The sequence below is a fragment of the Thalassophryne amazonica genome, chromosome 15 (genome assembly GCF_902500255.1).
Source record: "Thalassophryne amazonica chromosome 15, fThaAma1.1, whole genome shotgun sequence".
NCBI lineage: Eukaryota > Metazoa > Chordata > Actinopteri > Batrachoidiformes > Batrachoididae > Thalassophryne > Thalassophryne amazonica.
In genome coordinates this window covers 63043263-63064379 of record NC_047117.1, presented here as the reverse complement: position 1 = coordinate 63064379, position 21117 = coordinate 63043263, and the positions used below count along the sequence as shown (strand labels likewise).

At 42.3% G+C, this 21117-nt stretch overlaps 1 protein-coding gene across 1 annotated transcript in view; it reads right to left on the bottom strand.

Moving 5' to 3' along the window:
* The window catches only part of usp43a (ubiquitin specific peptidase 43a), a 388273-nt gene that overhangs the window by 68430 nt on the left and 298726 nt on the right, over positions 1 to 21117 (bottom strand). Inside the window, exons 11-12 of the mRNA XM_034187735.1 lie at positions 20464 to 20593; positions 15735 to 15854 (exon numbers count right to left, since the gene is read on the bottom strand). Coding sequence (XP_034043626.1) covers positions 15735 to 15854; positions 20464 to 20593 — 250 coding nt within the window. The remainder of the gene's footprint in view (positions 1 to 15734; positions 15855 to 20463; positions 20594 to 21117) is intronic.

Sequence of the window (21117 nt, the reverse complement as noted above, 5' to 3'; positions counted from 1 at the left end):
CTAATTACTTAGGTCGTGTTCACAACGCCGTTATAGTTACTTAGAATGTAACGTGGCGCGTTAGTTTGAAGCTGTTTCATCAGCATTAACTCAGTGCCACTGACGCTTAAACGCGTCTTTTCCGATAGTAACGCTCAGCGCCAAAGACGCGTTATCGAGTCAATTACCTTTTTTTTATGGGGGGGGCAGGGTAATCAGCTGATCTAGCTTGTGTAAAAAAATTACAGTTGTAATCACAAGGGAACCCATTCTGTGCGTGTGTGTGTGTGTCACGCACGCTGCGTTTTTTCATTTCAGGGAGGGTGGCGGAGCGACTGGAGCGGTGCGACTGCATCGAGTTTTGCCGGGGACTGGGCGGCAGCCGGGTGGAAACCATTCGGATTATTCAGATGGTTTTCGGTGGCTTTTCAGTCGTGACTATCCGAGAAATTGTGGAAGAGCTAGGCATGTCAGAACATGTCCTGTAAGGCTTCAACACAAAGGCGCTTCTGCTCCAGAGGCAGCTGCGGCACGCTCTCTACCATTGTGCGGACGTCTTCAAACCGGTTGTACCGCTCCTAGTCCGAGTGGTTTCCGCCTGGCTGTTGCCCAGTTTCTGGCGGGATTTGGTGCAGTCGCGCTACTCCAGTCGTTCGGTCTTTTTCCTTGGAATGGAGAAACCCCGAGCACACGACACACACATCACACAAATGCTGCTTACAAGCAAATGACGCAATCGACAGGTGTGAAAAAATTCACGCATGCGCACGAAGGTTCAAGGTTGGCTCGTGCAAGCACACGTGATTCAAATCTATCAGGTTTGTGAAAAAATAAAAAGGTCTGATACGTGCGAGCCAGAGGGAAAAGACGCGCCGCCGAGAGAAGAGACAGACGGAGTCCCTCCCCTGACGTTTTTTTTTTTTTTTTTTTGGTGCATTATACAATAGGATCACTTTTCATAATGTTTGAGATGTCACTGAAGCAAAAACAATTATAATCAAAGACATTTTCTGCTTGAAATGTTGCTTGTCACAAAAAGCCAATTTTCTCAGTTTTTTTGTCAGAAATCAGCATTTTTAGTGATACCCACCCATATTCTGCAGACAATTACTAAAGAATGGAAAGAGGTACAAACAAACGTTTTTTTTTTCTGATGATAAAGGAAAGTCTGAAGTTTCTTTTGGTATGTTTACATTACATATATTATTTGTCTCTCTCTTCATATTAATGAATGTACTCCATTATTTACATGCAATAATGGCAGAAAATCTTATTGTTTTTGTTCCAGAACAACAATTTAATGTTATAGTTACTTTGTCAGGTAACTAGTTACTTTTATACTCTGGTAACTGAGTTACTAACTGAGTTACTTTTTGGGAGAAGTAACTTGTAACTATAACTAGTTACTTTTTTATGCATGATTCCCAACACTAATGAGGACCAACTTTAACTAAAATGTCCATACTTTTTCAGTATGTCCATTGAATCACAGCCACTGCTCCAGCCACATGAATGAGGTGCTGTGCATTGGGGCAATTATGGTGTAATGCAGTATGTCAATCAGTAGTCGTCAATATTCAAAATCCAATTTACCTGTGTCTGCTCAAGCAAGTGTTCTAACAAATCCCAACAACATCAAGAGAAATATTGTCTTTAATCACAACATTAGTCACTTCAAAGTGCTTTATGTGAATAAGGTTTAACATGACCCATCCCTTGAACACGCACACTGCCAATACTCACTCACCCACAAACACATCTTCAACCGCTTAGTCCAATTAAGGGTCGCAGGGGGCTGGAGCTTATCCCAGCAGTCGTAGAGCGTGAGGCGGGGTACACCCAGGACAGGACGCCAGTCTATTACAGGGCCACATTGGCAATAGTGTTCAGAAAAAGAAAGAAAAAAAACCCTTCCTCAGTCTTTTTTTATTACAGCAAGAAACCTGAAGCACACCAGACTCAGGCGGGTGACTGCCCTTGGATATATCCTGCACCCCCCTCATATACTTCTTTGCCAGTGCAGACTTCCTCATACAATACCATGTGGCACTCTCTTGGCACTCTGTCATTAGCTTTCTTTAAGTCCACAAACAAACCAAGCAAGTCCTTCTGACCTTCTCTACATTTCTGCATAAGCACTCAGAGCAAATATTGCATCCGCATTGCTCAGTCTGACTGCAATTTAATTCATATCAAAACATAAAAAATTGTTCTTTGAACTTAGCTGGTCTTTGATGGATAAGTTGTTGAAATATAAATTTCATGCTTTTTTGATGCACCTAATTTCAGATTATTACTTCCAATGTGTAGCACCAACTTGTGACAGACTCCTACCAAATTTGGTCAACATTTTTTAGTTCATTTGTCTATCATTGGCCCATGTTTCATGTTTACTGGATTTACTTGTTGAAGATATGCAAGATTTCCTGTTTTGACTGCTACCTGTAGTGGATTTTTTTGTATTATGGCCCGGTCACACCTTGACGATTTAGCCTATGTATGCCAACCGTATTAAAAATGCTGGAATACACTGGCGTACATCTAATAATTTATGCAGCTGTCACACCTTGACGATTTAGCCAATGTATGCTGACAGTCCCGTTTTCACAGAGTTGTTCGGATCGGTACTGCACGATGTAGTGCGGGTCAAAACGGTTAAGTCTGGCTTGGCAGAACCCTTTTGTTTGACAGGTGGAACACTTAAATATTGATGAGCATATCATCCAGTGCATGTACACTGTTGTGCGGTGTCTCTGCTCCACATGGAGGCAAAACTGAGTAATTTAACTTTATTTTTGTCTTGGTGGATCATGGGATTTATTTCAACACCTACAGACTGCTGATGAGTCGAATGATGGCTATGTTAAATGCTGCCGTAAATGAATGAAGCACTGTGACTCTTTAAACTTTTAAGCACTGGCCGACGTCTGATCAGCCCCCTGTGCGGTCTGACCGGTCCTCCTCCCAAAAAAAAAAAAAAATCAATCCCCTATCTGATCAGTCCACCGGCATCCTCAGGCTGAGAAACACACCTGGAGCAGAAAACCATAGAGGGACATGCTTTAACTTTGACTGTCACAAAAAGCAACTGGCTTAAGCTTTTAAGCTAAAGCTTTTGTCAGGCTGTGTTGATGAATCCAAGTGAAATGGACTGGTAAGATTAAGGCTTTATATTCACTCCATGTGCAGGGCTCGAAATAGTACCTGCATGTGCTAGTTTGTGCACGTATAATTCGAGTGGTGCACGTAATTTTATACTGCACTAGTAACTTTATCTAAGTTTTATCAACTATAAGCACCAGTAGAATGAACCAATAAAGGAATAAATAAAGCAAAAACAATTTCCAGTGTGTTGTCTTCGTCTTCCCTGCGTTCTGACTCTCACACATGCTGCTGTAACGATTCGTTCACGCGCACGTGAAAAAAAAAAAACTGTGTGGCTGCAGGCTGTTAGTTCCTCACTCTCCCCTCAAACTCTCTCATCACTGTGTTAAAAAAGGACATAAGTCCTGCTCACAGACTGATTGACAGAGACAGGACATGTCCACATGAAGTATAACTCCAGACATCTCCACATTTACTCACGGACGGTTCGTTCACGCGCACGCACGCATCTCGCGGTCATCTTTGGCTGCAGCCAAACTGTGCACTCTGATTCCTCTGTGCAGAGAACCTGCAGGCTGCATCCTCACCTCCTCTCTGCCCCCTGCTGCAAGCACCTGACGCAGAAATTCCTGCGTCATCATGATGCCACATGAAGAAGCAACTCTTTTTTTTTTTTATGAATTAAATGTACAAAACATCATGGCATTTAACAATTTGAAACATTCTAGTGCAGTTTACAAGGCACTGGTAACTTAACAAAAGAAGAAAAAGAGAGAGAGAGAAAAAAGGGGGGATACATCCTTCACACACACACACACACACACACACACACACACACACACACACACACACACACACACACACACACACACACACACACACAAACATTAGAGGTCAGCAAAAAGTTGTAGATCTTCTATGGCTTCCATCAGAGATAGTGCATTTTTACATCATCTGTTTCAGGGATTTACCATAGTTATCTTGCATTTGTTTTTTTAAAAACTGTGAAAATGGGCCTTACTTTCTTACATTTACATGTATGCATAAAATATTTTGCTAACAGTAAGGTATTGTTCAGCACAATTCTTGTTTCAATGTCTCTTGAAGAGATACCAAAAACAATATCATCCCATTTCAGAAGCAACTCGAAGAGGGCCCGGTGTGAAAGTGACTAAAGTGACTTTTGGTTGTGCAAGTAACTTTTTTTTTGGTGGAAGTAATTTTTTTGTTACTAGCACCAGTGCAAGTAGGTTAAAAAATGTATTTGCCAGCCAATCAATGGACAGCATTAATGGGCGTATTTCGACTTATGAGTAAATTACAAGAAATGTGTGTCAACAATTGCATAGCTTACCTACAACACCTAGACATAAGCTGGCATACACTGAAAATTTTAAGCAGGCCCAAACTTTTTGGAGGTGCACAGCTTATACAACGTATATCAGCGTGCTTCAACACACTCCGAACTTATAACAAACTTACCCATAACTTATTAGACGTACACCCGCGTATGCCTAGCAATTTTAATACGGTGGGCATACGCTGGCTAAATCATCAAGGTGTGATAGGGCCTTAACTCTTGCAGCCATTGAGCTATCAAGCTCATCTTAATAACATAAGCCCTTGACTGTTCATCGAATGTATGTGCAACTCTTGTTGTAGATGAGTCATAACCAAGGCAGAAGGTGAAAAAGTAGGTATTAAATATGCTGCAATTTTTCATAAAAATTAAAATGATATAAATGGGGGTAGCCTATTGAAGAACATTACAGAAAAATTAAAATAATGTGGGAATGTATGAATTTTGATTAACTGTTTGAACATTCATGTTATGGTTAGAACCCCACAAGAACTTGATTGGACCTCAAGATGCAGACAGCCAGACAAACAGGGGAAAGGTGCCAAAACAAGGGTGTTTAATGTTCAATTCCACTCAGAGAAAATTTCACAGTGACACAATAACTCCCAATGTGAACAGTCCCAAAAAATCCTCCAAACAGGTGGTGAGAAAAATGAACCCACAAACAATATGCAAAAATCAAAAAGGCTTCAACAGACAATGCAATCAAATCAAAGATGGGGAAAAATACAAAAATACTTCAGACTAAGTGAATACCAAAAACATGAGATAATCCAAAAAAAGTTTCTACAATGTGCTCAAATAACAATGGGAAAAATACAAAAAAGACCTCAGACAAAGTGAATACAAAAAACCATGAGATAATCAAAAAAGCTTCAACAGAAAGTGAACAAATTAACAAAGTGATTAAGTCACAACTCTAACTCTATACAGCAAGGAAGGCAAAACTTACAGGATTGGCAGAGACAAAAGACAGCGTGTCAAACAACCAAAAACAACCGGCAAAGAAGACGGAAACTTGTGTGAATATTATACACATCAGCTGATAGCGAACAGCTGTGAGGACCCGTGAGGGCGGGGCAGCACGGGGGACTCTAATGTGATACACTGAAACTACACGTGAACAACCATCAAGAATAAACAGTGACAAACAACAAGAACTCTAAGATATTAACAGAACCTTAAACACCGGTGAAATGGTAAGGAAGAGAAATATTATAACGCAGGATGAAAAAAATAAAAGACAGAAAGTAAGTACCCAACCAGAGCCTGAGGAGCGGAGCCTTCAACACACAAGGAACTGTCAAAATGCCACATGCAGCTGTCAGGAATAACTAAGGCGACTGCACCTTCCCGAGAACAGCAGGACGAGACAAAAGGACGAACAAACATTCATGGCGGACAGGTGACAGGGACTCGCAACAGTTCACAACACACACACGCAAGACACTGGAAGGAGAGGACGGCAGAACCACACACGCTCACATTCACACCTCCACAGAAAGAGGAATCCTCCACACACACACACACACACACACACACACACACACACACACACACACACACACACACACACACACACACACACACACACACACACACACACACACACACCATAGACAGCATTTGCAAAGATGTTGATTAAAGCAATGTACTGAGGCGAGATAGATTTTGAAGGTTTTACATATGTTGCAATACTGCGTTACAAAAAGAAAGAAAGAAATGGGTGTGGCCAAAAGTCAGTTTTGCATATCTTTCGAATTTGTGCAAAAACTATACAGGTGCAAATGGGTGTGGCCTAACCCAGGAGATTCAGCTCAAGACAGTGAATACATCCACATGAGGCACCTGAATGTGCAATGTATGATTTGGGAGTTAAGAGTCCTGCGACTTATACTCCGGTGTGACTTATATACAGAAAAATCATGCATTCGTTATTAAATATAATAGACATCATTATTACTACATTATTACAACAATAACTATTTATATAGGACGTTCCCAGAAATCAAAGTACTGAACAAAATAAACTCCAACAAGAAAACAATAAATGCAAATAATAAAACGTACACCACAACAATGTACAAAAATTCAAAATGAAAGAACTGATAATACAGGAAAAAGGTACGACTTAAACTCTGGTGGAATTTATATGTGGTCCACCCCACCCCCAATTTTTTTGACATGTGCAACTTATACTTGAGAAAATCAGGGCTCTGAACCAGAGTTTTTTCCCAATTGGTTAGTTCCAAACTAAATGGTATTTTAACATTTCTTCTTTTGGGTTTCACTCCAAAATAGACGTTCCTAAAATTATTGTTCCAGATGCGGTTAATAACACTCCATGTCAACTGTGGGACACTAAAAACACTGTATACGGCAGACCTGTATGTAGCGCTGTTGCACTCTCACAGAAAAAGGAGAAGACAATACAGTGTTCTGTAGCAGGCAGCAGAAGTAGGACACTGAGTAAAATAAAGCCTTTTAACCCTCTGGAGTCTTGGCTATTTTTGGGTGTTTGACTACTTTTGGTTTTACCTTCATAATTTACATTAAAAAACTGTTTACCTGGCCTTGTTTGGAGTCATTTTTTTCAGCACAACCTCACCTGTGTGACTTTACAGTTTTTCTGTCATTCTGACATACTGCATTAAAACAGTGACCCAATATTCACCCCAAAACATAAAATCTGAATCAGAAAAAAGTTTTTTTTTTACTGTGAAAACCAATAATATTTTAACAAACCATTTTCATAACTTAAATATTGTGGAAAAAAACTGTAAATAGAAATTATAAACTTCAAAAGTATATGTAAAAATGTAGCATAAACTAAGTTATATACAACAATTCACATTAAAATGCAGGAAATGCTTTTACAATTCCGGTTCAATGCAGAAGCCAATTCCTTGTTTTGTAGCATTTTTACTGGTATTGGTACAGACTGTCCTGGCTGTGTTAGTGGCCAAAAAAAACAACAAAAAAAAAACAAAAAACACTAGAAAAGGGTGTTCTGACTATGGGGTGGGGGTCTCTACCTGAACTCCTGTGTTCTCCACCCTGGAGTCTGCTGACTGCTGGGGCAGTGTGTGTCTCCACCCAGCTGGTGCTGGAGCAGAAGTGCACGAGTCCTGGAGAAGATGGAACGAGAAGCGTGCAGTCTGATCCACTGTGCAAATCTGTGTGCACAGATCGGTGAATCCACCTGCTCTCATTTGCCCATACCAGAAAAATAAAGTCCACTTCATCATCAGACTGATCATGCTCTGGTTCAGACTTGACGCGCTGTTCCAGATGTCTGATTATTTTTACGCAGTACATAAATAAAAAGCTACACCACACACGAACCACAGATGCGAAAACACTCCACTACACACACTAAAACACATTTGAAGATTTATTGTCATTGTCATTACACAAGTGCAACAACAATGAAATTACAGCAGTGTTCAGAATAACAGTAGTGCTAGTTGACTAAAAAGATTAATCCAGGTTTTGAGTATATTTCTTATTGTTACATGGGAAACAAGGTACCAGTAGATTCAGTAGATTCTCACAAATCCAACAAGACCAAGCATTCATGATATGCACACTCTTAAGGCTATGTAATTGGGCTATTAGTAACAAAAGTAGAAAAGGGGGTGTTCACAATAATAGTAGCATCTGCTGTTGATGCTACAAACTCAAAACTATTATGTTCAAACTGCTTTATTAGCAATCCTGTGAATCACTAAACTAATATTTAGTTGTATAACCACAGTTTTTCATGATTTCTTCACATCTGCGAGGCATTAATTTTGTTGGTTTGGAACCCAGATTTTGCTCGTTTACCAATGTGCTTGGGGTCATCGTCTTGTTGAAACACCCATTTCAAGGGCATGTCCTCTTCAGCATAAGGCAACATAACCTCTTCAAGTATTTTGACATATCCAAACTGATCCATGATACCTGGTATGCGATATATAGGCCCAACACCATAGTAGGAGAAACATGCCCATATCATGATGCTTGCACCACCATGCTTCACTGTCTTCACTGTGAACTGTGGCTTGAATTCAGAGTTTGAGGGTCATCTCACAAACGGTCTGCGGCCCTTGAACCCAAAAAGAACAATTTTACTCTCATCAGTCCACAAAATATTCCTCCATTTCTCTTTAGGCCAGTTGATGTGTTTTTTGGCATATTGTAACCTCTTCTGCATGTCTTTTATTTAACAGAGGGACTTTGCAGGGGATTCTTGCAAATAAATTAGCTTCACACAGGCGTCTTCTAACTGTCACAGCACTTACAGGTAACTCCAGACTGTCTTTGATCATCCTGGAGCTGATCAATGGGTGAGCCTTTGCCATTCTGGTTATTCTTCTATCCATTTTGATGGTTGTTTTCTGTTTTCTTCCACGTGTCTCTGGTTTTTTTGTCCATTTTAAAGCATTGGAGATCATTGTAGATGAACAGCCTATAATTTTTTGCACCTGCATATAAGTTTTCCCCTCTCCAATCAACTTTTTAATCAAACTACGCTGTTCTTCTGAACAATGTCTTTGAACGTCCCATTTTCCTCAGGCTTTCAAAGAGAAAAGCATGTTCAACAGGTGCTGGCTTCATCCTTAAATAGGGGACACCTGATTCACACCTGTTTGTTCCACAAAATTGACGAACTCACTGACTGAATGCCACACTACTATTATTGTGAACACCTCCTTTTCTACTTTTTTTACTAACAGCACAATTTCATAGCCTTAAGAGTGTGCATATCATGAATGCTTGGTCTTGTTGGATTTGTGAGAATCTACTGAATCTACAGGTACCTTGTTTCCCATGTAACAATAAGAAATATACTCAAAACCTGGATTAATCTTTTTAGTCACATAGCACTACTATTATTCTGAACACTATTGTATGTTTACACTACAATTACCTCAGACAAAATACAGCAATTAATCCACAATTATTATTACTATACCGTAATAATGGCACATCAGAATTAAAGAGAACACATATACATTTGACACTGTTTATGTGCACTAAACTTGAAGCAGTCTGTCATCCGAATTGAGGCAAAGTGGGTGAAGGCTGCAGCAGGAGGGGCCAGCACCGCCCAGCTTGGGGAGTTGAAGGCTGCAGCAGTAAAAACCGCGCTGCCTTCGAGGTGGCAGGGAGGAAGTCAGGGTGAGGATGAGTGGAGAGACACGGGGGGGGTAATAGGGATGGAGGGAGGGAGACATGTGCCGTGTGCTGTCAGTTTCTGTCTGTTTGTAAAGTCTGACGTTGCTAGGCAACAGCAGGCGGGGGGTGTAGACAGATGAGAAGGGGGAGCTGAATTCCTTCACCAAGACCGTAGAGCCTTCAGGAGCCGATAAGGCTGCCATGTTGATGTTAGGTGGAGAGATACAGAATTCCATTTACTGCACCTCTGACCATCTACAAGTCAAATTTCTGAAGAATATTCTCCGGTCCTCAGCAGCACATTCCTTTGCAATGCAGCGATATCCTCCAAGATGGTATCCATTTTGCGTTTGAGTTCAAGAGTTCACGCAGTCTGAGATTACACAACACTACCCAACTCATTAATCATGATGGACAGATCAGGTGATGAGATTCTACAATCAGCCGTCTTGCTAATATTCCTGAGGGTCAGGGCAGCACACAAACCAATTAGCGCCAAATCTCCCACCATAAAAGCGAATAGAAATGAATCCTCAACGTCTTCCACAGAGAATGAAGCCATGTATACCACGCTTCATTTCTCTTAGGCGTCGAGAGCATAGCCCGCTGGATAGGTTCCATCGGCACGCAGGGTTCACAAAGCCCTGATTTCCTTGTGGAAAAAAATGGTGTCAACAGCATTGAGAGACCATCTGATCAATTCCTTAATTTGAAGAATTCACAGTCTGGTGAAGCTGGGACTTTGAAGGTCAGAGCAGAGATAGAGAACAGAAAGGAGGAGAGAAGAGGGAAGGAATGCGTCCGTCCTTGCCGGAGTCCCAAGCTGTGTTAGATCATTGTTTATTTGGTAATATATTTTACACCAGTGTTGCATTTTACACCAATCACACACAGAGTAAATATAAAGTCTTAATCTGACCTATTCCGTCATTTCAGACAGCTTCATCATCACAGCCTGACGATAAGACATTCTTGTTTTGGAAGGCGGTGTCTTTCACTTTATTTTAGACTTTGAGTTTCTGAGAACCTTATATTTTTCTGTGCTATGCACCTCATGATTTGAGAGGGGGGTTCAGTGCCACAAGGCATGAAAAACATTTGAGAAGAAACACTGAGGATGACTAGAATTATCCAATAACTGGGAGTAATCAGATAACAGTAATAATCTGATCTGATGTATATACATGCAGTACGTGCATAACGTATTTACATTAAGTAATGTGGTAATTGGAAAAACAGGTTACACGATTTCAGTTCATTAGCTTCATTAGCTGGATATCTTTTGAAGTAGAGAAAGGGCAGCGCTTCAAGAAAAAGTCTGCACTCTCTCTCTCTCTCAGCAAGGTGGTGCGTGGAGTTGATGTCCTTGCGCATGAACAGTGATGCTTTTAGACCATGGCAAACTCCACTCAAATCCAGCATACTATGTCTATAAACTCCACAGACTGCCAAGAAATTTGCTCATTAGAATGCTGAAACAACACACAAGAGACATTGAAGCACCCTTGTGCATACATACATAAATACATCTTTTCCACGATCAGGTCGCAGGGGCAACACCTCCAGTAGGGGACCCCAAACTTCACTTTCCCGGGTCACATTAACCACCTCTGACTGGTGCATCCCGAGGTGTTTCCAGGCCAGCGTGAAGATATAATACCTCCACCGAGTCCTGGGTCTTCCCTGGGGTCTCCTCCCAGCTGAAAGTGCCTGGAACACCTCCCTAGGGAGGCACCCAGGAGACATCCTTACAAGATGGCCGAACCACCTCAGCTGGCTCCTTTGAGCGTGAAGCAGTAGTGGCTTTACTCTGAATTCCTCACGAATGATTAAGCTTCTCACCCTATCTCTAAGGGAGACACCAGCATCTCCTCCTGAGGAAACCCATTTCGACTGCTTATATCTGTAATCTAGTTCTTTCAGTAATCACCCAGAACTCCTGACATTAGATGCGAGTAGGAACGAAGATTGACCAATAGATTGAGAGCTTGTTTTGGCTCAACTCCCTTTTCGTCATAACAAGACGGTAGAGCGAAGGCAATACCGCCCCTGGCTGCGCAGATTCTCCGGCCTATTTCATGCTCCATTTCCATTGTCCCCTCACTCGTGAACAAGACCCCGAGGTTCTTGAACGCCTTCACTTGGGGCAAGACTGCATTCCCTACCTGGAGTAGACAATCCATTGGTTTCCTGCTGAGAACCATCAGATTTAAAGGTGCTGGTCCTCATCCCAGCCGCTCCATGCTCAGCTGCGAACTGACCCAGTGAGTGCTGGAAGTCACGGGCCAATGAAGCCAACAGAATCATCTGCAAAAAGCAGTGAGGAGACCCTCAGCCCACAAAACTGAGCCAACCTCCACTGGAAACGAGTTCGACTTACTGCCAAGGACCTGAACACAGCTCTCACTTTGTGCGTATAGAGATTGGAAGGCCCTGAGAAGGATACCCCTCACTCCATATTCTGTCAGCATCTGCCACAGCATCTCCTGGGGGACCCGATCATACACCTTCTCCACGTTTTCAAAACACGTTACACATTTTACCCTTATGAGAGTAAAATGCTGGTCGATGTTCCACAGCCATGGCAGAACCTGCACTGTTCCTCTTCAATCAGAGGTTCGACTATTGGCCGAACCCTCCTTTCCAGCACCCTGGAGTAGACTTTACCAGGGAGACTGAGTAGTGTGATGCCCCTGTAGTTGGCACACACTCTCTGGTCCCCTTTTGTAAATATGGGGACCACCACCCCAGGTTTGCCACTCCCAGACCTACATGCAATGTTGAAGAGACATCTCAAACAAAACAGTCCCTCCACACCCAGAGACCTTCAGCATTTCTGGATGGATCTCATCAACCATCAGAGGTGATGGTCTAGTGGTTAAAGCATTGGGCTTGAGACCAGATGATCGTCGGTTCAAATCTCAGCCTGACTGGAAAATCACTAAGGGCCCTTGGGCAAAGTTCTTAATCCCCTAGTTGCTCCCAGTGTGTAGTATCTTGTATGGCAGTACCCTCAAATCAGTGTGAATGTGAGACATTATTGTAAAGCCATTTCAGCATCTGATGCAGATAGAAAAGTGCTATATAAATGCAGTCCATTTCACTTCCGGGGCTTTGCCAGTTGTTTTACTGCCTCAGTGACTTCCACCAGGGAAATTGATGATGATCCCCCATCAGCATCCAGCTCTGCCTCTACTACAGAGGGTGCTCTAGTCTGATGCAACAGTTCCTCAAAGTGATCTTCCAGTGCCCGATTACCTCCTTAGATGAGATCATGAGTCCCATCCTTACAGTAAACAACTTGGATGGTTCCCCGTTTTCCCCTACTCAGGTGCCCCATGGTCCTCCAGAAGCACCATGGTGCCGACTGATAGTTCTTCTCCATACTTGTTCTGAACTCTTCCCACACCTGCTGCTCTGCCTCCCGCACAGCAGAGGCTGCCACCCTTCAAGGCTATCGGTACCTTGCAACTGCCTCTGGAGTCCTCCAAGATAACATATCCCAGAAAGACTCCTTCAGTCAGACGGCTTCCCTGACCACCGATGTCCACCACATTTTTCAAATGTTTGCTGCCCCTTGAGGCACATAAGGCCTTCAGCCCACAGCTCCCTGCTGCAGCTTCAGCAATGGAAGCTTTGAACAATGCCCATTCTGGTTCAATGCCCCCAACCTCTACAGGAATGCCAGAAAAGCTCAGCTGGAGGTGTGAGTTGATGAGAAGTCGGACAGTGGGCTCCTACAGAAGTTCCCAGTTCACTCACACTATCCATTTGGGCTTACCAGGTCTGTCCAAAGTCCTCCCCCACCCTCTGTGATCATACTCACCACCAGATGGTGATTGGTTGACAGCACTGCACCTCACTTCACCCGAAGGTCAAGAACATGCGGCCTCAGATCAGATGATACGATCACAAAATCGATCATTGACTTTCGGCCTAGAGTGCTTTGGTACAATGTACACTTATGAGCATCCTTATGTTTGAACATGATGGTCATTATGGACAGTCCATGATTAGCACAAATGTCCAATACCAAACCAGTGCTTGGGTTTAGATCAGGGAGGCCATTCCTCCCAATCACACCTTCTCCAGGTGTCTCTGTCATTGCCCCTGTGTGTGTTGAAGTCCCCCAGCAGAACAATAGAATCCCCCACTGCAGCATCATGCAAGACTCCAGTGAGAAACTCCAAGACAAATACTCTGAACTGCTGTTCGGTGCATATGCACAAACAACAATCAAGAGCGCCCCCCAACCCGAAGGTGCAGGGAGGCGACCCTCTAATCTGCTGGGGTAAACTCCAATGTAGTGGTGCTCAGCGGAGGACTCGTGAACACCCCCACACCAGCCCAGCTCCTTACACCCGGGGCAACTCCAGAGAAGAACAAAGTCCAACCCCTATCAAGAAGAGTGGTTCCGGAGCAGAGGTCGTGCATGGAGGCGAGGCCCACCAGATCTAAACTGGTAGCACTCCACCTCCTGTACAAGCTCCGGCTCCTTCCCCCACAGCGATGAGACATTCCACGCCCCCGGGTCTGGTCCGTCAAAGCCCTCAAATTTCACTGCTACCCATGCGACAGCGTGTCCAACTCCAGAGGATCCCTTGTGCATTCTGGTAAATTTTTGGACACACAACAAACTTTCGGAACTTTGTGATCTGACAAAGAATGTTATGAGCCCCAACGAAACAACCGTGTGTCCTGCTGTACCTCTAGAAATGTGGATGGCAATTGCTTTAACACACGCGCAGACAGAAAAGAACAAAATATGCCAGATTAATTATTTACATGAACTAAAGAAATCAGAGTATTGGGGAGAAATCCAGGTGTGTTAATCGGATTACTCATCACCAGATAACTGTTGTTATCTGATGAAGCATACTGGATTTTGCCGTTTGTATGACCACTTAATAATGAGATAACTCCAGTAATCAGATAACGATCAGATTAACAATTTTAGTTTTCATGTTAATGTGTCAGGGTTTCCCCCAGATCCTGGTTTTAATTCTGTTTTTAACCAGGTGTCGTGTGAGTTTTTCCCCCAGATGGTGCCCTCAGTTGTTTTCCACACATGGAGCGGATGAGTGGCTGATGAGTGACAGAGTATTTAAACCCTGACTTTCTGATCAGTAGTTGCCAGATTCTTCCATGATCCTAGAGCCACACCAGATTCTCTCTGATGATTGATGACTCCTCTCTGTGACCTTGACCGCGTCTTCCTGCTGCTTCCAAGCACCCAAGACATCAGAGCTTTCCGCAGCTAAGCTCAAGGTAACCTGGCCAATGCTTTAATTCCCGTATTAGAGCGAACTGTGTTTCCTGGTGTTCCAGACGCTTCCTGTGTGGCTCCCACGCTGCTCTGGTTCCTGGCTACCTACACAGCAATGCCACTTTGGAACTCTATGGTTCTCTGCTCAGAGCGCAGCTCTGCTACACACCAGCTAAGTTCCTTCTTGTCTCAGTGGGATCCCATTCTCACTCGTTCCTGTCTGTGGCTGTGTTAAGATAAAGAACTGTTCCAAGAACTCTTCCTAAGAACTGCATGAACTCTGATATCAAACTGTTAAGAGCACAGTTGTCTAAGTCCTGCTTAATTGGAACTGCGTCACAATAAGCAGCACTTGACCTCTGGATACAATTTATGAACTGTAAATGATTCCTTACACCTTATTTCCTAAGAAGACAACATTATTTCCAGACCTCTGAAGAATCCTGTGTTAAGCCTTCTGTGAACTGTGTCTGTTTCAAGGCTTCAGTGTTATGAGTGCATTCACCAACTGATTGTGTCTTCATTCCCCTGGTTCCTGGTCTCGGAAGCGAGCGTTCCACCTGGCCCTGGTCCCTGAACCCCTGTTATCAGTTCTCCTTCAAGACTGGCTCGGGATACTGCAGCTCCCTATTTTCACTGCCAGGAGGCAGGCCATCTCTCCATTCTGCAGGCACCCCAGTGCAGCATTTTTATTTTTAGAAATAAATATCTTTTCCTTTGTAATCTTTCCCATGTCCTGCTCCCTAGCATTTGGGTCTATTGCCTGATATGGTCCGGTTCCACCTGGACCTCTAACCAAAACAAAATGGGGCCACTGTGATAGTGTCTTGACTCTATGTAAATAATTTGTCATTCACCTACCTGCCGAAAGCGCTTGAGATGAAGGATTAGTATGTCAGGGAGTGTCCACAGGCTCATCTTCACCATGCCTTGCTGAAGCTGCTTACAGTGTGGGCATTTCCAAGCATCATCTGGGGCAAGCTGGAATCAATCAGTGTGTTACATTTTGGTGAGTTACAACATAATGTGGTGTTATTGCATCATGAAGTTAAAATATATGACATTTTGCTGCCGTATTACATAATGTGGATGCTATTATATAATGAAATGAAACCATGAGTATAATTTCATGCAGATGACTGAGGCCTCATGAAAAATGTTGCGGTGTCCTACACAATTCTGTATTCGGTAAATATTCAGCAGGCAGGCCGGCCCTCGAATCCTCTGTCACTTGAACATCCACAGTTGTTTTATAATTGTCTGACCAAATTGTGGATGCTTCTTTTGAGTAACTATCATCATAGATGAAACAGTTACACAGTCAGTTACTCACTGAAACCAAACTAATTAAAAAGTACTCGAAAATACAAATGATGTTTTGATCTAAACTTCAGCTGCAGCAATGATAAACAAATGTGGAGAAACAGACATTAAGTTGAATTAGATATTGAAAGTTACAATCCAGGTCTCTGCTCTGCCGCTGTCTTTGTTCACTCATTCCGGTCGAGCATCAGTGAAGACAAAGCTGATAAAGATCTCACACACACAAGTGAGCAACACAAGTATCAACTCGATCACTACATAACTCTTTTGGGTTAATGGACATGCAGGCACATCAACTATGTCAGTTTTGTGATGTTTCTATGAAAAGATTAGCGACAGAATGTCAGACTTCATTTGATTAGTTTCTGGAACTACAGATGGTCACCTCTTGTTTCAATCCCTGTTGCAGACTATCTTTGCATCAAAGCCAAACCTAGATCCTAAAGAAAGTTGCACGTGTCTCTATCCCTGCCACTGCAGTGCAGTCACTCTGTTCAAGAGTCAAATTGTTTCACACTGCCACTAAACCTTTATAAATTAAAAAAATAATAAAGGTGCATTTACAATAAAGATTTAAAGAATTTTCTAAAAAAAAAAAAAAAAAAAAAAACATTTAATTTTTTCAGATTGAGACATTCAGTGCTCTTAAGAAATACATGACACATTCTCCAAGCCAGTATTGTGAATATTTTTATATGCAACACATGGGCATTATATGAAAAAGGTTCCTTAAAAAGGGAACTGCTGATAGTATGGGAAAATCAGATAATCACTCCTGGACCCCAGAGGATTAAAACACTGAATTGGGCTGTGAATTTTGAGGTGTTTCTGGAGGGATGTCACAAGGTTGTTCACCACAACACTCCCCATATTCCTGCTTTGTGCCACTTTGGTGATCTGTCTTTGTCACAACATTAATGTATCTGTGTAAGCTCAGTCATGCATCATTGTGAGTTGTTTTTGTTGTGTTATCAAAGTCATGTTACAATACATCACTGCCATCTACTGAACAGACAAAGATAGCATCCTCTTATTGGGTTTTGGAGAATAATAAAAATGGCCAAGGTTAAACACATAGACACATAGCCCTAGGTTCTTATAGCTCAAGTTATTCCTGCAATTCCAGCATAAGATCATGTCAGAATATTTTGGTCATGATGGGGAGAAATGTCTAAAGAGAGTCTGTTTCTTGGAGAACGAAGAGAACCTGTCAGGGTTCTCGCCAGCATTATAACAGCATAAACTGCTGCCTGAAAAAAATTATGCTGCAGTTGGGCCATTACCTGTTTCCAAGGGTGTGTGGGGGTGGGCACCCCTACCCCCACCCGCTACCACCCTACCCCCCGTGCTTGGCTGCACGGCGGAAATGCTGCTGCAGCCCCCGCAAACTCATTGTATCAATTCGGATGGTTTCAAAGCTTAGCGTACATAAACAAATCAAAAGTATATGTGCGGTTGTTTTAATTCTGATGTGTGCCGTTATTACGTTCAACTATTACATTCAACTTTGTTTGAGGTAATTGGGTGTGAAGATGAAATGCCCTTTTAGGGATCAATAAAGTTGTATGAATCTTGAATCATTTCTCTTGGTTGATTGTGGACCTGCTGCTGGTCCAAAACCAACCAAGAGAAATTATGTTTTTTCATCAACCTCAGTCAAATTCATTGAAAGATGTCAATAATGACTCACTTTTCTGCTGATTAAAGTTGCTACCGAACTATCGTCTGTTATTGCGGGCAAGAAAAGAGACTCGTCTGCCGTTTCACACCGTAGTGTTTTTTTTTTTTTCCGTTCCTCATAACGTGCTTTTTCCGTGGGACAGCGCTCGGCGGTTCACTGGTGTGGATCATTGTGCAGTTCTGGGAAAAGTTCTTGGGGGACAAGTTCCCGTACAACCGCTAAAATTATTGTACAGCCACTAAAGTTCTCCTGCAGTGTGCCACACACCGAGCGCAGGGGGAAAAGTTCTGCAGCCACTGAAGTTCTGCAGCCGCTAAAGTTCTCCTTGCAGCGAGCTGCGCACTAAGCGATGCAGGAAAGGGAAGGCTGGGGCCAGCTTCCCTCAGAAGATTTTTAAATTTATAACCCTCTGAAAGACTATTGCCAAATTTTGTGAAATAAAGCCATCGTTTCTTTGTTTTAATCTTTGTTACAGCCTTATTTTAACCCTTTGGAGTTGACTGACGCACCCTCGTGTCAAAAGCCACATGACCTAATTAAGAGGACATAGCACACAATCTACTCCACTCTGAGTGTCTGTTTGAATGTGTGTTGAACATGTGGAATTCAACCTCCACACAACTTTTTAAATTTTGTTAACAGGCCAAGTATAACTTGAATTATGACCCCAATTCCAAAGAAGTTGGGACGTTGTGTAAAATGTAAATAAAACAGAATACAATGATTTGCAAATCCTCTTCAACCTATATTCAGTTGAATACACAACAAAAACAAGACATTTAATGTTCAAACTGATAAACTTTACTGTTTTTGTGCAAATATTTGCTCATTTTGAAATGGATGCCTGCAACACGTTTCAAAAAAGCTGGGACAGTGGTATGTTTACTGCTGTGTTACATCACCTTTCCTTCTAACAACACTCAATAAGCATTTGGGAACTAAGGACACTAATTGTGACTGTCATGATTGGGTATAAATGGAGCATCCCCAAAAGGCTCAGCCATTCACAAGCAAAGATGGGGCAAGGATCACCACTTTGTGAACAACTACGTGAAAAAAAAAATATATATAGCACTTTATATAGCACTTTTCCATCTGCATCAGACGCTCAAAGCGCTTTGCAACAATAATGTCTCACGTTCACCCCGATGTCAGGCTGCTGCCATGCAAGGCGCCCACTACACACTGGGAGCAACTAGGGGATGAAGGACCTTGTCCAAGGGCCCTTAGTGATATTCTGGTCAGGCTGGGATTTCAACCAAGGATCCTCTGGACTGAGGCCCAATGCTTAACCACTAGACCATCACCTCCCCATCACCTTACTGAGAATAATCTTTTTAAGACACTACAGTCTGCTTTTAGAAAAGATCATTCCACAGAGATGGCTCACACTAAAGTGGTGAATGATCTGCTTGCAATGGATTTGGACACCACTATGGTTCTGGTGCTGTTCAATCTTAGTGTTGCATTTCATACTGTGGATCATCATATTCTACTCGATAGGCTGGAGAATCATTTTAGGATTACTGCTTGTATGGTTGACATCATACCTGAGCAGTCGTTTTCACTGTGTTTTGTACAATAACACTACCTCTAACCTTAGTGACGAACCTTTTGCTTTCATGTGGATTTGGCAGCTCAGTATTTTGATGCTAGTTTTATAATTAAAGGCTGAAATGTAAATACATTGCAGATTGTTTTTTGCTGTCATTGTTTGTTTTTGATTGAGTGGTGAGAGAGTTCTTTCCAATAAGGTGAAAATGACTCAACCAGGCAGTGAAGTGACCATACTGGAAGGAGACTATTGAGTGAAACCACAAAGAAAATTCGGAAGGAGCTATAGGTTTCCATTGTAGTTGGAGAAAGTGCTCATAGCGTAACTTTTGTCTGTTGCATCACCAGTGATATAGCTTCATGATGAAGTGGGATCGAGGATTTTCTTTAAAACGTTTTGTATTTAATTCTATTGTATGTTTGCTGGCAGCATGGTGGCTTAGTGTCTATATGTGGCCCTATAACAGACTGGAGTCCTGTCCAGGGTGTACTCCATCTCACACCCTATGACTGCTGGGATAGGCTTCAGCCCCCATAACCCTTAATTGGAGTAAGCCATTGAAGATAAGACATCATGACTGACCCGGATTATCACTACTGCGCATGTGCGTCAAGGACAGAAAGACAGTGGAAGGTACAGCGGCAGCTTTGAGAGAAAAACACAGCTTAAAAACATCAACAATGACATTGATTATTAAATTAATTACTCACAACTTTGACAGTCAACATAATCGTGACTAGTCGACCAATCATGGCAGCCTTAGTTCCTAACCCGTAGATTCCATCCTGGATGGGTAGGCAGTCCATGATAGGTAAGTCAAAGCTGGCCCTCATTTACAGCTGGATTAGCTAAGACAATGTAAATGAAGTGACGTATCCCCAGACAGGTAGTGTAACAGGGAATGGAGCCTGTTTTTGCAAACTGGGAGACCAACTCCTGTCACACCGATCTACCTGTTCTGCAATATGAAGAGACCCTCCCTCTCCCCCCAAACAGAACACAACTCACTGTCATGTTCCTTTGAATCTCACCTGTTCTTCTTTGGTATACAGCTGAAAACACTCATCTAAAGTACAGCTGTGCTGCTGCAGGTGCTGCTGTTGCTGGGCCCTCACGCTCTCAGCATCCCTCACCACCTCCTCCTGGATGCTGCCAAACACACTATAAAAGACACACAGAAGGATTATTGTTATTATTAAACTATGTTTCAATACACGTATCTGAATACTCAAATCTTTATACCAAGGCAATCAAGCAAAAGACTAATCCTATTGTCACAAGAAACACAACTGTGTTTTTCAGGGGTGTGCATCTCTCCCTTATAAAATGACAAAGTACATATCTAAATAGATGGTCTATGGTACAATTCAGGAACAATGATTCTGATAATGAAATGCTTTGATACCACGCAATTTGATGTGACACAGTTTACACTGTGTCACATCAAAATACAAATTGTGTCACATCAAATACAAGTTTTAATTATTATACTTTAGACTGATTATACCGTGCATCCAGAACATTTTCATAGCTTTATCCACATGTCTTATGTTACAGCCTCATTCCAAAATGGAGTAAATTAATTTTTTTTTTATTTTTGCAAATTTATTAAAAATGAAAAAAACAAACAAACAAACAAAAAAAAAAACACGTACATAGGGATTCACACCCTTTGCTCAATACTT